The 21,046-nt window shown below is 40.1% G+C and overlaps 1 protein-coding gene across 7 annotated transcripts in view; it reads right to left on the minus strand.

Annotated features, from left to right (window-relative positions):
- Positions 1-21,046, minus strand: part of LRBA (LPS responsive beige-like anchor protein) — a 551,104-nt gene that overhangs the window by 112,517 nt on the left and 417,541 nt on the right. For all 7 annotated transcript variants that reach the window (XM_065597797.1, XM_065597794.1, XM_065597798.1 and 4 more), the window contains exon 47: positions 12,784-12,936. In XM_065597797.1, the coding sequence (XP_065453869.1) occupies positions 12,784-12,936 (153 nt within the window). The remainder of the gene's footprint in view (positions 1-12,783; positions 12,937-21,046) is intronic.

Genomic DNA, 21,046 nt, shown 5'->3' on the forward strand with positions numbered 1-21,046 from the left:
GGAATCTCCCTAACATCCTCAGCCGTGAAGACTGAAGCAAAGAATTCATTTAGTTTCTCTGCAATGGCTTTATCGTCTTTAAGTGCTCCTTTTGTATCTCGATTGTCCAGGGGCCCCACTGGTTGTTAAGCAGGCTTCCTGCTTCTGATGTACTTAAGCATTTTGTTATTACCTTTTGAGTTTTTGGCTAGCTGTTCTTCAAACTTCTTTTTGGCTTTTCTTATTACAATTTTTCGCTTAATTTGGCAGCATTTAGGCTCCTTTCTATTTACCTCACTAGGATTTGACTTCCACTTTTTAAAAGATGCCTTTTTATCACTCACTGCTTCTTTTACATGGTTGTTAAGCCACGGTGGCTCCTTTTTAATTCTTTTAGTGTGTTTTCTAATTTGGGGTATACATTTAAGTTGGGACTCTATTACGGTGTCTTTGAAAAGTGTCCATGCAGCTTGCAGGGATTTCACTCTAGTCACTGTACCTTTTAATTTCTGTTTAACTAACCTCCTCATTTTTGCATAGTTCCCCTTTCTGAAATTAAATGCCACAGTGTTGGACTGCTGAGATGTTCTTCCCACCACAGGAATGCTAAACGTGATTATATTATGGTCACTATTTCCAAACGGTCTTGTTATAGTTACCTCTTGGACCAGATCCTGCGCTCCACGCAGGATTAAATCGAGAATTGCCTCTCCCCTTGTGGATCCCTGTACCGGCTGCTCCAAGAACCAGTCATTTAAAGTAGTGAGAAATTTTGTCTCTGCATTTCGTCCTCAGGTGACATGTACCCAGTCAATATGGGGATAATTGAAATCCCCCACTATTACTGAGTTCTTTATTTTGATAGCCTCTCTAATCTCCCTTAGCATTTCATAGTCACTATCACTGTCCTGGTCAGGTGGTCGATAACACTGCTCTACAGCCAAAATGCTTCTGAAATAAATGTAGTCAAACTTTACTAATTCTGGGTCAGTGAGAACGAAAATGATGCTTAAAATTGTTGATTGGCTCTAGTTTTCAAGATATGCTATTGGGTCAGTATATACGACCCTTGACTTGGGAATGGCGGAGGATAAGTGAGTTATAAAGGGAAGGGATCTCAATTTAAACCAGAAATGACTAAAATACATCTTTGACTGGATCTATGAATAAATCTATTACTGGGTTTGGACAGTACTTGCTTTTTAGGCAAAACAATGAATGATGCAATCTGAAGCTGGTATTGCGTCATACATAATATGAATTGCATCATGTTATTCCTAGAAGTCATGGATGATGCAGTCACAACGAAGCTTACATCACTCTGCTGAACAAATTGCCCTATATCAGCTCTAGAAATCATACAGTGTCGTGCTCTCTTATTTGTCAGTGTTTGATTTTGCAAAGGGACACATTTCTGTTTAGCCAAAGTGAGCAGAGATGCCTCGTACTTGTGTGAACAGTGCAGATAACTTCTGCTATGTTTGTGGTGAAGTGACTTTTGCATCAGAAAAGCGCAGTATAACCACTATGGTTAAGAAAGCCTATCACCTTTATTTTGGCTGCAAAATTGGAGATCAGGACAAGAGGTGGGCCCCACACATATGCTGCAACACTTGTGCAACAAATCTTCGCCAGTGGTTGAACAAGAAAAGGAAATCTATGCCTTTTGCAGTGCCAATGATATGGAGAGAGCCAACAGATCATACCAGCAATTGTTACTTCTGCATGGTGCCTCCAGTTGGGAAAGGTGTGTCAAAGAAGAAAAAGTGGACTGTGCATTATCCAAACATTCCATCAGCTATACGCCCAGTACCCCACGGAGAAGGACTGCCGGTTCCTGATGCACCAGAATCATTCTCACTTGAGTCAGACGAGGAAGAGCATGAAACTTCTGGTCCTGAACCATCAATGTCACAGGACCCACATTTTCTCCCATCCTCCTCCTCTGAACCACACCTCATAACACAAGGTGAACTGAATGACCTTGTCAGGGATTTGGAACTACCCAAGAGTAAGGCAGAGCTGTTGGGCTACAGACTACAGCAGTGGAATCTCCTGGCAGGTGATGTTAGGGTTTCCATGTTCCGTGACCGTCAAAAGGATCTTGTCCCATTCTTCTACATGGAAGGTGATCTTGTACCCTGCAACAACATTGATGGCGTGATGGCACCCCTCAACATCGTTCACGATCCAGATGAGTGGAGACTGTTCATTGATTCATCGAAGACGAGTCTTAAATCTGTTTTACTGCATAATGGCAATGTTTTGCCATCAATTCCAGTTGGTCATGCAGTCCATATGAAGGAAACCTATGACAACATGAAACAACTTTTGAGGTGCATAAACTATGACCAACATCAGTGGCAGCTTTGTGGCGATTTGAAGGTTGTTGCTCTCTTGCTTGGTCTGCAGACTGGATACACAAAGTACTGCTGTTTTCTCTGCGAAAGGGATAGTCGTGCAAGAAATTCCCACTACAGCAAGAAAGATTGGCCGCTCCGACAGTCATTGGAGCCTGGGAGAAAAAGTGTTCAGCATCCACCACTTGTTGAATCAAGGAAGATTTTGTTACCTCCCTTACACATCAAGCTGGGTCTGATGAAGCACTTTGTCAAGGCCATTGACAAAACACAAGCAACTTTCAAGTACCTCCGTGGAAAATTTCCAAGGTTAAGTCAAGCTAAGATAAAGGAAGGTGTCTTTGTTGGTCCTCAGATTCGTGAACTTCTTCGAGATGATGCATTTGACCATGCACTGCGTGGCAAGGAAAAGACGGCATGGAAAGCCTTCCAGTTAGTGGCAATAAATTTTCTCGGAAACAACCAGGCAGACAACTACAGGTTGTTGGTGGAAAACCTCCTCAAGGCATACAAAAGCCTTGGTTGCAACATGTCACTAAAGATACATTTTTTGCACTCTCATCTAGATTTTTTTCCACCGAACTGTGGAGCAGTGAGCGACGAGCATGGTGAGCGATTTCACCAGGACATTGCAACAATGGAGAAACGCTATCAGGGCAAATGGAGCCCATCAATGCTTGCAGACTATTGCTGGACAGTGACAAGAGATGCTCCATTTAATGAAGACGAGACGAGCCAAGAAGCGCCGAGTAGACACTGAATAGGACTAAACTATGTACAGAATAGTTTTTTGCCTTTTGTTTCATAATCAATTTTATTTATATAACCCTTTTGCTGATTTTTAAACTGTTACATAAACAGGACAGGTGAAATATTATCATGTAAAGCAACCATAAACACATGAAAAGACCTAGGTTTACAATTTATGATTAAAACTCTACTATCTACACAATATACATAGACATAAAATGTAAAAACTTAAATATCTTAGGAATAGTAGCCAATCAGTTGTTTTAATTGTCATATTTGAATTCAGCACATCAAAATACATAATAAATAGCACATTTTATCTCTGAAGCAGACGACTTATCAAAAATTGTAGACCAGTGTAACAGATAATAGATCCCTAGTGTTACATTCTTATTAGACCATGGAATTACTATCCATAGAGATTCTATGGAACATGTGGATTCATTTAAGATTTTTACTTCATTTGATTCATTGTGGATGTTGAATCACAGCTGGTGGAAGGGATAGGAGAATGGTTTCCTCTGCTGTACCAACCCTGTACTGATGATTTTGGGTCTCCCTAGTAAGGCCAGAGTCCTATAAAATGGGGCACTCTGGATCCAGAGGGATGATAAGGTCCTCTGGAGTCATATATCTGTCACCACTCAAGTAGAGAAGAAGAGAGGTATGTGGTTAGGAAGGGGAATCCCAAATTTTAACTAACTAACTAACTAGATACTGAAACTTTAAGAACTAACACTATAAAAGCTATCTAATAACAACTATATTTACAGAAAACACCGAAGAGCAACTCTGTGGACCTGAGAGGTTCCATTTCAGACTACGCAGCAATAGAAAGGAACTAGAGAGGCTGTCTGTCCAAACCCTAATACCCTCAGTTTGGAGGGCAAGGAGAAGGGCTCAGGTGCAGACAAACAGACACTGCTAGTAAAAATCTTCCGGTCTATGGGTATGTCTACACTACGGGATTAATCCGAATTTATATAATTCGAATTTTGGAAACAGATTGTATAAAGTCGAATGTATGCGGCCACACTAAGCACATTAATTCGGTGGTGTGCGTCCATGTACCGGGGCTAGCATCGATTTCTGGAGCACTGCACTGTGGGTAGCTATCCTATAGCTATCGCATAGTTCCCGCAGTCTCCTCCACCCATTGGAATTCTGGGTTGAGATCCCAATGCCTGATGGGGCTAAAAACATTGTCGCGGGTGGTTCTGGGTATATCCTCCCCCCTCTCCAGGGAAGCAACGGCAGACAACCGTTTCATGCCTTTTTCCTGGGTGAATAATGCAGATGCCATATCACGGCAAGCATGGAGCCAGCTCAGCTCAAGACAGCAGTCATGATATTGTAAACACCTCACGCGTTATCGTGCAGTTTATGCTGAACCAGAACCTGCAAAACCAGGCGGCGAGGAGTAGGCTACAGTAGCGCAGCGGCGAGAGTGATTAGGATATGGACATGGAATTCTATCAAACCGTGGGATCCAGTGCTTTGGAGATCATGCTGTTAATGGGGCAGGTTATAGCCGTGGAACGCCGATTCTAGGCCCGGGAAACAAGCACAGTGGGACCGCATAGTGTTGCAGGTGTGGGACGTTTCCCAGTGGCTACAAAAATTTCGCATGCGTAAGGGCACTTTCTTGGAACTTTGTGACTTGCTTTCCCCTGACCTGAAGCGCCAGAATACCAAGATGAGAGCAGCCCTCACAGTTGAGAAGCCGGTGGCAATAGCCCTGTGGAAGCTTGCAACGCCAGACAGCTACCAGTCAGTCGGTAATCAATTTGGAGTGGGCAATGGGATTCCCTAGCTGTGGTGGGGCAATAGATGGAACCCATATCCTTATCTTGGCACCGGAGCACCAGGGTACCCAGTACATAAACCACAAGGGGTACTTTTCAATGGTGCTGCAAGCACTTGTGGATCACAAGGGACGTTTCACCAACATCAACGTGGGCTGGCCAGAAAGGGTTCATGACGCTCGCGTCTTCAGGAACACTACTCTGTTTAAAAGGCTGCAGCAAGGGACTTACTTCCCGGACCAGAAAATAACCGTTGGGGATGTTGAAATGCCAATAGTTATTCTTGGGGATCCAGCTTACCCCTTAATGCCATGGCTCATGAAGCCATACACAGGCAGCCTGGACAGGAGTCAGGAGCTGTTCAACTACAGGCTGAGCAAGGGCAGAATGGTGGTAGAATATGCATTTGGCCGTTTAAAAGGTCACTGGTGATCATTACTGACTCGGTCAGACCTCAGCCAAACCAATATCCCCATTGGTGAGATTGCTTTGGCTACTTGCATCACAGCAGCCTCCACAGTAGATTTGCCCACTCCAAACTGATTCCCGACTGACCGGTAATTGTCTGGTGTTGCAAGCTTCCACAGGGCTATCACCACCCACTTCTCAACTGTGAGGGCTGCTCTCATCTTGGTATTCTGGCGCTTCAGGGCAGGGGAAAGCAAGTCACAAAGTTCCATGAAAATGCCCTTACACATGCAGCCACTGGGAATCGTCCCACACCTGCAACACTATGCGGTCCCACCAGTCTGTGCTTGTTTCCCGGGCCCAGAATCGGCGTTCCACGGATAGAACCTGCCCCATTAACAACATGATCTCCAAAGCACCGGGGCCCGCAGTTTGAAAGAATTCTGTGTCCATGTCCATATCACTGTTGTCGCTGCGCTGCCGTCGCCTCCTCGCTTCGTTTTTCTGGTCCTGATTCAGCATACACTGCATGAGAATGCGCGAGGTGTTTACAATGTTCATGACTGCTGTTTTGAGCTGAGCGGGCTCCATGCTTGCCATGGTATGTAGTCTGCAGTGTTCACCCAGGAAAAAAGGCGCGAAACGGTTGTCTGCCGTTGCTTTCATGGAGGGAGAGGGGAGGATGTACCCAGAACCACCTGCGACAATGTTTTTTGCCCCATCAGGCACTGGGATCTCTACCCAGAATTCCAATGGGCGGGGGAGACTGCGGGAACTATGGGATAGCTATGGGATAACTACCCACAGTGCAACGCTCTGGAAATCGACGCTAGCCCGGTACATGGACACACACCGCCGAATTAATGTGCTTAGTGTGGCCGCATACATCCGACTTATACAATCTGTTTCCAAAATTCGAATTAATCCCATAGTGTAGACATAACCTCAGACAAGCTTTTGAACCTCACGGGGCTCTTCTTCAGGCTAAAAGAGGTAACCAGAGTGTCAGCTAAATACAAGGTGGGACTGATTAAGCATAAGGGGTTAACACATGTTGCAGGGAACCAATTAAAATGAAGTGGGCAATTAACAGCTCTGCAGTCATAGGACAAAGGAGGGTTAGTATGTTACAAATGGTTATAATGAGCTATAAAACCAGTGTGTCTGTTGAGATCATGATTTTTTAGGACAGGTCTACACTAAAAGTTAGGCTGACCCAGCTATGCTGTTCAGGGATGTGAAAAAAAACATATCCTTGAGTGGCATAGTTAAACTGACCTAACCTCCAAGGTAGATAGCATTAGGTCAACAGAAAAATTCTTCCATCGACCTAGCTACTTTCTCCTGCAGAGATGGAATACCTATGCTGATGAGAGAACCCCTCCTTTGCCACAAGTGACAGGCTATTTTTGTCTTTTATCATTTTTCTGTGTGAGTTCATTCTAGATCGTAGTGATTATCTGGTTTCACCCACATAGTTGTTCTTGGGACATTGATGCACTGGATGATTTATTGTGATAGGAATGTGTAGAATCCATATATTTTGAAAGTGTGTTGTGGGAGTGTTGATCATTGTAGCAGTAGAAATATGTCTGCAGGTTTTGCCAGGACAACAAATGCAAAACCTCATGCTTAATAATCTGTCCCATCTTGTATTTAACTGTGACACTGGTTACCTTTTTTAGACCTGAAGACGAGCTCTATGAAGCTCAAAAGCTTCTCTCTCTCACCAATAGAAGTTGGTTTAATAAAAGATATTACCTCACCCACCTTGAAGAAAACATTTTCAAATATTTTAGATGCTAATGTATGGCTTTAAGTACTGCTAATGTTTGATTAACTATTATAAGTATTTTATTCCTAAGGATATGCAACAAGCTTTGAATTAGTTTGAATATTTGAATAATATTTTGCACAGTACACATTAGGTTCATAACTTTACTAATGATTACTCTTTTAGCTTTACAGAGGGACTTAAGTACTGGGGACAACTTTGAATGATGTCTGATTAAAACTGAAGTCCATTTAACTTTCAGATGTGTCTTGTAGCGGGGTGGCTACCCCGCTCCTGCCTGAGGGGTTTAAAACAGCCCTGGCAGAGGGCTGGGGCAAAGGGAAAAGCTACTGGGCTGATTGGGGAAGTAGCCACAGCTGGGCCATGCCCCAATCAGGCGCCAGCTGGCCTGTATAAGAAGGCTGGGAGCCAGGAGCTCAAGAGTCTCTCTCTGCCTTCAGAGAGAGAAGGGCCTGGCTGCAGGGAGCTAGACAGGGTACCTGAGTGGAGCAGGGCTGGGGAGCTCCAGCCTGGATAGCCCCAGGCTGCGTCCTGGTAATAGGCCAAGGGGTACTGGGGGTTGCAGAGGGCAGCCCAGGGCTAGGCCAAGCCAGCAGGTCCAAACCCAACCTTGCCGATGATGAGTGGCCTATACTGCAGTCTGCCCCAGAGTGGGGGCTAGCTGGTGACTGGCAGTGGCCTTATCCTGAGGTGAGGTGGGGTTTCCCCTGGGAGGGGAGACCTAGCATATGTATGGGTATTGCCAGGGGGCAGCACCCAGAGCAAGGGGCACCGGGGTCCTGGGAGGGACACGGGGGCCAGAGAAAAGGAAAGGCGGATCACCGCCCTGCAGAGGGCGCTCCAGAGGCTGGTGAGCTAATTCCCTGGACGACCAGCAGGAGGCGCCGCAGGGGTGAGTCCGGGGCCTCTTACAGTCTCCTAATTTTTTTTGGCCCTGATGCTTCACAGCTCATCTAACACATCTATGGTGCATCAATGAAGTCATAATTCTGAATTTCTGATGTGATATAATATTACAATAGTAGCACACTGTTGTCAGACACAAAATTGTGACTACTCCACAGGATCAAGGAAAACTAGAACACATTTAAAACACTGTTAAATTCAATAAATGATCTAAAACCCCTGAAAAATACTGGCCAAATACATTTGTATTCCATCTATGGGGGGAGAAGACTGAACAAAAATAATTTATTTTACAGCTTGATGAAAGACTATTACTTTGATCAAATAAAGTCTTCTTTACCAAAAAAATATTGATTCATGCTTTCTCTTGTCAAACTATACAAGATATGAAGAGGAAATAAATTTGCAAGTAAAAACTGTATTTTACAATTCTAAAATATAGTTTATATTACATTATTAGACTCATTTAGCTGACTGTATGACACGGCATCAATCAAAATGTAGTATTATCCATCCACCATTCTCCTCTTTCTCCCACCAATACACACAAAAGACAGCCAGATATGCAATCTACTCTATTTAAAATACATCCTATATACTGTTTTTAAAAACAGGTTGGGAATCAGTTTTAAATAAGTTTGTCAGTCAATTAATGTTCTGAACCCCTGCTTTGACCCAGTAGTGTACAATCTGTTATTATGCACTGACCTACATATCATCTGTTCCTCGTACTGGTCTGTTCCAGGAAGACAGACAGCTGCAACACTATATCCCTGTTCAACCTGAGGACCATCTGACTTTAATTGTAGCACACAGCTTGATGTGGGTCTGCTTATGAGAAGCCAAAGTATCACACTGTAATAATCTGGAAAAGCAGAAACCTGCCAACACAGGGCTGAAAACAGGGGCCTGGGCTGTCTGGCTGGCTGACGGGCTGCAGGAAATATGATTAATGAGCAAGGTATAATGATATCAGGAACCTGATTAGCACCACAAAAAGGTCACAGATCAAAGCAGTATGCATTTCATGAGCTCCAATCATTGCATAAAATCTGTGGTCTTGAAAAGGTAAACGGAAATGCAAGAGGAAAAAATCTGTGTGTGATAGTTTACAAAAAAGAGCACTTTTTATAATCATAATGTAGTCTGATACAGGAAGTTGTAAGGAAATATTAAATGAATCAGTGCTGTATTGTAACAACTGTTTTTAATAATATTTCTGAGGCACTGACTTTCAGGTGACTGCTAGTAAATATACTTATTCGTCATTTTGTTCATTATGCTAACCCCACAAATATGAAAAAGAAAATTAATATTAGTATTTTTGCATAAAATTTGATGGTTTTTATTCAATTGTAAAACAGGAGATCACTAATGGCACTGCCCATAAAAATATTCACAATGGAACCAAGCCTTACTGGCAGAATAAATTTACTTGTTATACACACCCAGCTTAAACTAGTTTGTTAACTAGTTAGTTAAAGGCTTTAATTTAACACTGCAGGGCTGTTCAAAACTTTCTTTGTTAAAGAATTACACTAATATTAGCAGGGATTTGTGGTATGGCCAGAAGGGCTATTATCAAAAGCAAAGCTCTGAACAAAGACATTTTATATGGTGCCGCTTTTCAAGTTCCTATTTTCTCCCTACCCAAAATGAGTTTATGCCACCAAAAATGCTCTACTGCATCAAATTATAAAATACTTTCAAAATTATACCTTCAGGTAAAAAAAATTTATTAAGCAAAACATTTTTATTTTTAATAATTATTTTGCATTTTCTCTATTGATGAAAACTATTTTAGGACAAAAAAGTGGAATGAAAACCTTCATTATTAATAAATGCATTATTAATACTGCAAGTTTTACCTACATGCCAGATATTAAGATGGACAGCATAATAACGAACATAAAACCTTTCTAAACTAAATAACTTTAATAAGTCACTTTCATTAATGAACATTTACTTGAAAACTAAACCAAGTGAGAAACAAAAATTAGATATTTACATCTGAACAATAATCTAGAGTTGTAAGAACATATTTAAGTAATTTTTTAAGATCTGAAAAATATTTAAACTGTGAGTTAAAGTAAATTAAAATTTGAAAGTGCAAATGATCCAAGGTTAGAAAAGTGCTGCCCCTTTCAGACCTAAAATAATGTTACTGCATATAATGCAACTAATGTTACAGTTAGTTACATAAGAAGAAACATGGTTTTCACTCTAGTTCTTTTTTCTGAAATGATCTTTCAGAGAGTACCAAAATAAAGCAGCACTTACTATATGGATCCTAAGTAGATAAAGAAAAAGATTAGAATACAAACTGAGTGTATTACTATATAAGATATAGCTCTAAGGGGATACTACATTTAGTGCCCAAGAATTTAACAGTAATAATTAAAAAGCATCTGCTTCCCACTGATCAGGCATTTCATCTGAAAATATAGCACAAGGGAGAGATATCAAGTAGAGCTGCAAAAAGGCAGAGATTATTAGCAAAGGCCTTGGGAAATGAGAGAGGGAGGAAAAGTCAGTCCTGAAGGCAGAGAGAAAAAATGGACGCTGGGGTCAGAAAGGAAGAGAAAAAGAAAGAGTGGGTACTGGAATGTTGAGGAGCATTGTTTATGTCCCCAGTAGGAAAATTAAGATTTATAATTATCACTGGTGCAATCCTATTAGTGGTGGACGAGGCAGATCTGTTGCCACAAGTGCAGCTGGAGTGTTGGATTGTGGTTCTTAATTTTGCCAGTGGAGAGACAGCTTCTATTGTGCATGATTAGATTATGGGGTGGTAAAAACACCTGTTGCTACTACAGCCTCCACTGATGGCCCTAACTTTCCTAGTGTGGACAATGACAGAAAGATGGACATAGTATATGCAAGGATAAAAAATACTGTTGTAAGCAAATCAAGATGCTAAATTACATTGAACAAGTCTGCAGTGGTGTTTTCTGTTCTTAGAATGGTGTTGAATCATGAACGCATGTTGAACTCGAAGAGTTTGAATATCATATTCATAATACATCAAACTTCATCAAGCCCTGTAACACCCAAAGTTGCACTCGAACCTTGCTATCTGAAGTCTGTGCATGTTTTAATCTTAATTTGGATCAATTTCACATGTACTCTCCCTTAAAACAATATACACCCGAATTGTTCTAGAATACTTTATAATTTAAAATCTTTATAGCTTGTCCTATAACTATTTCAAGTATTAATATTTCTGATTTCCATGACCCTAATATACACAGACCCAAGCCTACACTCAATAGTATTTCCAAAGGTCATGACAGCATTACTAGTAAAATGACAGTTAATTACCAATTGCTAAAGAGAGGAACCTCTGTTGAGTAAGTTCTTTTGCAATGGAGTAAAAAGCTTTAAAACGACCTGTAAAAGATGTTTTTAATTATGTATATGCCCTTTTTTGCTTCTTCGTGAGAAAAAGGTTTTAAGTTTTTCCCTCAACAGAATAAATGTATTCTTTCTGGTTTGTTTGTTTTTTAAACCTAAGAATTTTTAGGAAGGTCAAGTCTGGTGTTTCCTGGTCTTCTTGGAAGACATTTTAGCATCTCTGAAGTGTACAGAGGGATTTCATATCTTAATTAAATATTTTCTATAAGGGTTGCAAAGGAGTAGCTGAGTGGGTCATGGACAGACTATCAATTGTTACCTCGATTCTCAGCTTTAATTTTTTTAAAAGTCTCTATAAGTTATGGTTAGCAAGAAAGTATGTCCTGAGTGTCACTGATGGAGAGACCTTTGAATCTACAGAAAGCCTGAAACAATAGCTCTGAGGTGTGAACTGTCCCATTCATTTCAGTGGACGCTAACTCAGATGACAATGATATTACTTTCAAAATAGCCCAGTTCCTTATTTCACTGTTCCAAGCATAAAAGAAAGAGAGGAAATGCTATATTCTGAAGACCAACACCAGGACATCCCAACATTTAGGAGGGATGAGGGGGAAGAGGTGGGACATAGATGATGTATAAATTAAGATGCGTAGGCCTTTAAAACCACATGGCACAATTACAAGAGGGTGAGGGGGGTGATTGTTTTTATTTTTCTGAATGGCAGCTCAGCTTTCATATGTCTGAAAAATACTCCCTTAATGGAAGGGATGGGGACACTGACACTTTAAGAAAGACACCACTTCTCCCAAATGTTCATTAGACACTGGAGTTAAATAAGTGTTTAAAAAAAGCAAATAAAAATAGGTTTCAGAGTAGCAGCCGTGTTAGTCTGTATCCGCAAAAAGAAGAACAGGAGTACTTGTGGCACCTTAGAGACTAACAAATTTATTAGAGCATAAGCTTTCGTGGACTACAGCCCACTTCTTCGGATGCAAATAAAAATATACATTTTAAACAGCCTGGCTGACTGAAAATCAATCAATTTTCAGTCTCTTGTGATAGGATAATTTAATTAGTCCTTCAATCATCGAGTCTTTTTAAGGTAGGCAAGATCTGAATATAAAAAAGAATTATGTAGCGCTCCCTATTCTACTTTTTCTTTACAATATCCCCCCACGCAAATACTTTTCTTTACAATGTACAAAGAAAGTTTAAAGCAAAAAGAGTGAGGGGACAAGCCTCCCCCGCCCCCACTTTGTAAGAAACCTTTACTCCCTTAGATTGCATCAGATTATCATTTTCAGTAATAGTTTAATGTAAATTCTAGCTATACAAGAAGACAAGGACAAATGGTCATAAGCTATTTTAGTAGAGAAGTTGCAAGAACTGGCCCTCAACTGACAAAAGATGATAGCCATCTTACCAGCCTGTTTATGCGAACAAATTCTTCTGGGGTTTTGGCCCATGGTGGAAGTTCAACATCAGATACCACTGTTCCATCATCCATCACACCAAGATTGTAATTGTTGAGGTTGACAAACATCTCTGGGAGATAATAAAATTCAGGAATCAGCTCCTGTATGCAAAGGAAAAACAATATCATGTTATAAATTCTAACATACAACACAGTTACTTAAAGCATTAATGATGGGGGAGGAGGGCAGAGTGCAATAAGAGGAACATTAAACACTCACAGGTAGAAATCCTCTCTCATTACTTCACAAACATTTAAAGCCTCTTCGGATTTTGGAAAGCCCTGATCATACTCTTAACACAATGGAAGGGAGCATTTTTCAGGAAATATTTCACAATATATTTTGTTGATTAAAAAACATATGTAAAGTGTTTTTGGTTACAGGTTTATCTGACAAATATTCATAGACAATCTTTTAAAACCATTTACGTGAGGAACAAATTAAGACCTCATGGTGCAAACAAATTTTGGCTGAAACCTGAGGCAAAACTGCTCCTTTCAAGTTTCACACCAATCCCCACGTTTAAAAGAATAACTACTACGTGTACAAAGGGTAATCATAACACTGCACACAAGCAGCACCTGCTATAATTGTTATAATGTTGCAAAACAGTTAGTAATAATTAAGGCTACGATTCTGTCATGGGTATTTTTTTAGTAAAAGTCATGGACAGATCGCGGGCAATAAACAAAAATTCATGGAAGCCTGCGACCTGTACCTGACTTTTACTAAAAAATTCCCTGGGGAGGAGGCAGACGGGGGACAAAGAGTGCTGCTGGGGCTTGCAGCTGCTCCAGCCCCACCAGCTGCTCCTGCAACAGGGGCTGACTACTACTCCTCCAGCCCCAGAGGGGCTGAACCAACACTGACTGCTGCTCTGGCGGCAGCCCTGGGGCTGGCCGCTGGCCAGCTATTCCGGCAGCAACCGCTCTGAGGTTGACAGCTGCTCCAGCCCTGCCCCAAAAGAAGTCCAAGAAAGTCACGGAATCGGTGACCTCTGTGACAGAATCGTAGCCTGGGTAATAATCCCATTCACTCACACATACTGTCTGAAGCATTCACCATTTGGGCTGAAATTATCCATGTTTGGTCCTTGCTCAAAAGTAAATTTTCTGTGAAGTTGGAAATCTATGGAGTTATACCAGATTAAAACTAGAGTAATGAAGTTGTGAATCAGGCCCTCTATTTTTTTTTCCATTTCAAAAGCCTCAGTCCTGCAAAAAACAGTCTCCAACCAACCAAAGGTGACAAGTCAAAAAGTCCATTGTTGTTAAGTATTCCACCACTCCAGTACAACTCAACTGGTGGTGGCGGCAACATCTGGAACTTTCAAGACAGATCCTGCAATGCCCTCCATGCAGGCAGACCCCTGCACCCATGTGGAGCACCACTGAAGTCAAAGGGTCTCCCGTGGGAGTGAAGGGGTCTACCTGCATGGAGCTTGTTACAAGATTGGAACTAGAAGTTTTATCATTGTCTATATCTGCGCTGAGTGAGATTAGGACCCAGTGATTAACACAGCAGTGGCCTGTCTATACTAAAGCTCTCACTAGCAGAGCTGCAACAGCGGTTACAACAGCAGGAATTTTTCAGAAAAACAATCATGCACACACAGCTAATGAAGTTTGAATTTCTAAGCTTAATTGGAATAATTTAAATATTAAGAGGCACTTCTTTTTTAAAAAAACAACAACGGAAATTTAAAGCAGACAATGGAACATTAAGGGCCCAGTCAAACACATAATTTCAGGAAAAGTAAAGTTTCAATAGTATAATTACCTTATTGCAAATGTTAGAGTTTACTCCAGTAAAAAATATTACCTCACCCACTTTGTCTCTCCAATATCCTGGGAGTAACATGGCTACAACAACACTGCAAACCTACTGCATATATGTAATATATATTTTCCCTTTTTAATTAAACGTGTAACTTAATATATTGCAGTCTATTCTGTAATATATATTTACCACATAATATGTAGGATGTATACAATGTGGTCTAGTTAATGTTGCTATTAGAACCATAACTTTTTTTATTTCCAGATTTTTGTAATTTTAACTGGGCGATCCAAACATTAAATTTATTTAGAAAATGCTTATGTAGAAATTGGGATAGCTCAGTGGTTTGAGCATTGGCCTGCTAAACCCAGGGTTGTGAGTTCAATCCTTGCGGGGGCCACTTGGGGATCAGGGGCAAAATCAGTAGTTGGTCCTGCTCGTGAAGGCAGGGGGCTGGACTCGATGACCTTTCAAGGTCCCTTCCAGTTCTAGGAGATGGGATATCTCCATTAATTTAAAATTTAATTTAAATTATGGGTTTTTTTTTACTTTGATGTATTTTAAAGGCATTTTTTAAAATGGGACATTAACATTCAGTCTTAGGAAACACAGCAAGTAAAAGGTGATAATTTGGTAGATTTAGAAAAAATTATGCTGCTAAATTGGAGAATTCCCTCCTCTGAATGGAATGGATCAATATTTGTAATTGCTTCAAGAAATTAATTTAATAGCAAGCAACTAGTGTAAAATTGGTATTCCGTTTAATAAGTGGAGACTGCATGCCATTTAACAAGCAGAAAAATACAGGCTGTTCTGTTGGCTTTTATGTGCAGTGGACCTGTGTGTAGCTATGTCAGAGGCCCAAGTAGATCAGATTTGAAATCCAGTCTTGACATGGGTCAATGGATCAATGGTCTCCCAGATACCCCCTCGGGGCTAGCTATGGCAGAGCAGCTTTCCAAACAGCTGAGTGCAATAGGCAGGTCATCAGATTGTGGACAAGGTCAGTCTGCAGTAGCCAGAGCAAAGACAGGAAAGATCTAGCAGGAATTAAGCTATTATCACCTCCATCCTTGTGTGAAACACTGCATGACTTTGAATTGTACATCTTTTTGTTTACAGTCACCTTAATTAACTAAGCAGGGTAAAAATGAGCTCATAGACCAAATGCTTGACAAGTACCTGATAATAAGAAGTTTGAAACCAGTTAGTTGGACAAATAAGGAACGGGGTTGTAGCAAGGTTAAATAAAAGAAGTCTAAGACCAAAGTTTCAGCAATTTCATCATTTTACATCTCACATAAAGAAAGGCAGGCTACTATTAATTCAATAGAGAAATACATCAACTTACACTACAAATATTAGCACATAGTATGATGCTGAATATTTTAAACATCAGCTCATCACATATGTTACTGATGACTTTTTAAATATATAAAAACACAACTACTCATTTGGTTCTGCAAGATCAGAAAACATTTGGCTTTGTAGAATACACATGGCTTTCATTAGAATATGCAGAAATGCTATGCTGAAAGGTAACAACTTAAAAACAATCAATTACTTCTGTTAATTTCCCCAATTAAAAAACATTTTATAGAAATGATTTCATAACTTTAATAACTAGTTTTCAGGAAGATCTCTACTGGTACCATAGTAAAGCTGTTTTTCTTTCTAACAAGCAAATGCCTCTCTTAAATATCAGGGGCCTGATTCTGTTACCCTAGTGTTGTCATTTACACAGAGGCAAAGTGAGTGCAAAGTAGCTGTAAACTACCATTCTGATTTGATAGTACTTTACACCCACTTTAGAGTCACTTTGCACTGGTGTAAAAAAGACTACACACAAAGCAGGGCAACAGAGAATCTGGCATCTTTGCACCTAAAGATAATTTCAACTGAGTCATGTTAAAGGACAATACTCAAAGATTACATCCTTATCACACTTACAAACCTTTACACTTCTGATGATGGCTTCCTTAGCAAGCTCAATATTTTAAAATAATGGCATTGTTTGTGCTGCTACTAGAAGCCTATTCTGGGGGAGTTCTTACTTGGCCATAAATGTTTACTTCTGACAAAGTAAGTTCAAAAACATTGTTTATGCTACATTTATTTTTTCTTAAAAGGATCATAGCATGTGCACAGTATTGCCCTGATCCCTGAAATCACTTACTCGTGTGAGTAGTTCTACTGACAACAACGGGACTACTCATGGGATCAAAGTTAGCATGCACTTACGTGTGATAAGGACCTAAATTTGGTTCACTCTCCCCCTCCCCCCAAAGTTTCATACCATATGGACAACTTCCACACTAAACTGTAATAGCATTTTATTTATCTACTGAATGAAAATTACTATAGAGTTGTTTGATGCTTCTTTTGTTTGTAAGATTTCACAGGGGACTGCGAATTGTCTGATTATTTTCATGTGGTAGTCCTAAACATTCATCTTGAAAATCACTTCAACCATTTTATTTATTAAAATACTTTCATGGATTAGAAACAAGAAAATAGTGAAATCATTTTTAATGAAATTCAGTTCTATAGGGTAAATTTTGCCACTCTTACATTCTGTAGTATTTCATTCCTTTTGTAGTGCTATTGACATCACGTAACTACTGAGAGTGTCAGGTGTTACTCAATATGAGTAAGGTGATGGAATCTAGCACATAGTATTTAAGTAGGCCTTTCCATGATAGACTTCAGATGTTAGGGCTTACTGTGTCAGGAATTTTCATTTCAATGATTTCCATATATGTTGGAATGCAACTTATTTTAACAACTGTCTTTTCCCAAATGGACAACACTGATTTCTAAGGAAACTTGCTTTTTTAATATTGTTATTACAAAGCAGCATCGATGAGGATTATCAGCTGAGCACTGGGAATTGTTTTTAACATATGCTACAGAGCACAGAAAGCAATCTGTTATATCTTATAGAAGCCCTGTTTTATTTTGTCCTTGATTTCTAGATGATAAAGTAGCATATTTTGAAAGAGAAACAGATGAACTGTAGAGGTATTTAGAATCAGTGAGTCAAATCCCCAGCCAGAAAACATTTTAGAAGAGATCAAATTTGGGGCCTAAACTATTTCAAAGTCCCTTTAAGCAATATTAAAGGTCTTACTATCACCAGCCAAAAATGCACTAATAAAAGCTACAAAACGCACAATAAAAGTCCAGTCCGGCACTCTTATTGCCATGATTTGTTTCCTTTGCTACAAGACCTAAATGGTGCAGTTGGTACAATTGGTTAAAATACCACTTTAGAAGCATTACATATAATGTCTGTTTCTTCCATATCAATTGGCACACTAGCCTCTAAGTACCCACAGTATCATCTCTTTTCTGTTACATATCATAGAAATGTAGAGCTGGAAGAGATCTCAAGAGGTCATCTAGTTCATCCCTTCACACAGAGGCAGGAACAAGTATGCCTAAACGAGTGTTTCTCAATCTTTCCAGGCTGATTTGTCTTGCTTTCCCCAAGTTTCACCTCACTTAAAAACTACTTACTTACAAAATCAGACCTAAAAATACAAAAGTGTCACAGCACACTGTTACTGAAAATTGCTTACTTTCTCATTTTTACCATATAATTGCCAAATAAATCGATTGGAATAGAAAATATTGCACTTACATTTCAGTGTGATACTTGGGCCTATTTTTCACTTGTGAGCTTTGTCTGAAGCCTGAGCCCCAGGCGGCAGGATTGAAACATGTAGCTTAGCTTTGTGGGGCCCCCTGTGGTATGGGGCCCCAGGCAGTTGCCCTGCTTGCCACCCCTTAATGCCGGCCCTGCACTTGCGATCCCCCTAAACCCCTCCCGTGACGCCCGTGGGGGCTGCAACCCCCTGGTTGAAAAACACTGATCTAGATGAGTTGAGTACTCCCTGGAAGACATCTGCGTTTACCCCTGGTTCAGAACCACTGGCCTAGACCATCCCTGACAGGTGTTTGTCTAACCTGTTCTTAAAATCCTCCAGTGATGGGGATTCCACAACCTCCATTGGAAGCCTGTTCCAGAACTTTAACTATCCTTATAGTTAGAAAGTTTTTTGTAATATCTAACTTAATTCTCCCTTGCGGCAGATTAAGGCCATTACTTTTTGTACTACCTTCTCTTGGACATGGAGAACAATTATTGATCACTTTTTTCTTTACAGCCGCTCTTAAAATATTTGAGCACTGTTATCGGGTCACCCCTTAGTCTTCCTTTCTCAGGACTAAACATACCAAGGTTTTTTTTTTAAACCTTTTCTTTGTAGCTCAGGTGTTCTAAACTTTTCCAATTATTGTGTCTCTCCTCTATACACTCTCCAATTTCTTCATGTGTGGCACCTAGACCTGGACACAGCACTCCAGCTGAGGCCTCACCAGTCCTGACTGCAGCGGAACAATTATCTCCTGTATCTTAGGGTAGGTCTACACTTACCTCCGGACCCGGCGGTAAGCAATCGATCTTCTGGGATCGATTTATCGCGTCTTGTCTAGACGCGATAAATCGATCCCGGAAGTGCTTGCCGTCGACGCCGGTACTCCAGCTCGGCGAGAGGAGTACGCGGCATCGACGGGGGAGCCTGCCTGCCGTGTCTGGACCCGCGGTAAGATCGAACTAAGGTACTTCGAATTCAGCTACGTTATTAACGTAGCTGAATTTGCGTACCTTAGTTCGAAATGGGGGGTTAGTGTGGACCAGGCCTATCATACGATACTTCTGTTAACATACCCCAGAATTATATAAACCTTTTTCATAACTGCGTCCCGCCATTGACTCATTTTCAGTTTGTGATCCAGTAGAACCCCCAGATCCTTTTCAGCAGTACTACTGCCTACCCAGTTATTCCCCATTTTGTAGTTGTTCATTTGATGTTTTTCTTCCAAAGCTCAATACTTTGTACTTGTTTTTATTGAATTTCATTTTGTTGATTTTAGACCAATTCTCCAATTTGCCAAAGTTGTTTTGAATTCTAATCCTTTCCTTCAAAATGTTTGGGACGCCTCCCAAGTTTGGTATCATTTTCAATTTTTTAAAGACATTCTCTAGTCCATTATCCAAGTCATTAATGAAAATATTCATTAGTACAAGACCCAGGACAGAGACTCTTGCAGAATCCAACTAGGTATGTCATCCCAGTTTAACAGCAAACCAACAACAACTACTTTTTGAGTATGGTTTTTCAACCAGTTGTGCATTGAAGTTATTGTAATTTAATCTAAACCACATTTCCCTACTTTGCTTATAAGACTGTCGTGTTTCACTGTGTCAAACGCTTTACTAAAATCAAGATATATTGTATCTTCCCCCATCTCCTAGGCAGTAAACCTGTCCATAAAGGAAATTAGGTTGGTCTGGCATGATTTGTTCTTGACAAATCCATGTTGGCTGTTACTTATAATCCTATTATCTCTTAGGTGCTTATAAACTGATTATTAAATAATTTGTTCCTGTACCTTTCCAGGTATCAAAGTAAGGCTGATTGTTCTATAATTCTCCTTGTTCCCCTTTTTAAAAACAAGGTATTATATGTATTTTGATAAATGGCTTGCTATGCTTTTAGTAAGAACTGGATGAAAATTTCCATTCAACACTGATGTACTTAAGAGGTGATTACGTAGCAGTTTAAAATTGCTAGCCAACACCAATTATATGTGTATGCAAATATTTTACTCTATTCTGTAGGATATACTGAGGATGCCTGGGGAAATTCTGTAATGCTAATCTCTTACTAGGAAAAGAGAGGCAAAAATAAAAAAACAGGTTGAATATATAATTTCAGCCTTTTCCCCCCATGTCATTTAAAAAGTGGACTAAATTACATTTTGAAAATAATTAGTGATGGGGAAATAAAATTTGGTAGCCCTTGTAACTTCTAGACTATGAAGCTTCTTATTCACAGAGAGTCCAAAGAATACCAGAAGGGTAATTTACATGAACATGGAAATTTTAGGGGTTAATATTCATGGACAAACTGCATATAAGATGATTAAACTGATGATTAAACTACAAGTGAAATCAGATTTGTGTGTGCTTAATATGGGAGAGGGAAGATTAAATGATGAATCTTGCTAAAGGAGTTGCCTCCCCCAGTGGCTTGAAGTATGGCCGATATCACATATGAATGTATAACTAGCAGTCAGTTGTACCCTAACAGCTTTATCTGACCTAAATAAAAAAATCAAAGAACTGTTACAAATAATATGAGTGACAGGATCTCTTTTGGAAAGTATCATTTAGCAACAATTATCCATATAGAAGTGACTTAAAAGCAATATTTCCCGGTACTCCCATTTCCTCATGCATCCTCTGAGGTCTCAGCAATCAGACCAGCCTCAGAACAGTTGAAAGGACTTGGAACTTCCATGAGGAAATCCAGATGAACATAGGCTATTATATCCAGAAATCTAGGATAAGGGCAATGAGGCACT

The sequence above is a fragment of the Chrysemys picta genome, chromosome 5 (assembly GCF_011386835.1).
Source record: "Chrysemys picta bellii isolate R12L10 chromosome 5, ASM1138683v2, whole genome shotgun sequence".
Taxonomy (NCBI): Eukaryota; Metazoa; Chordata; order Testudines; family Emydidae; genus Chrysemys; species Chrysemys picta.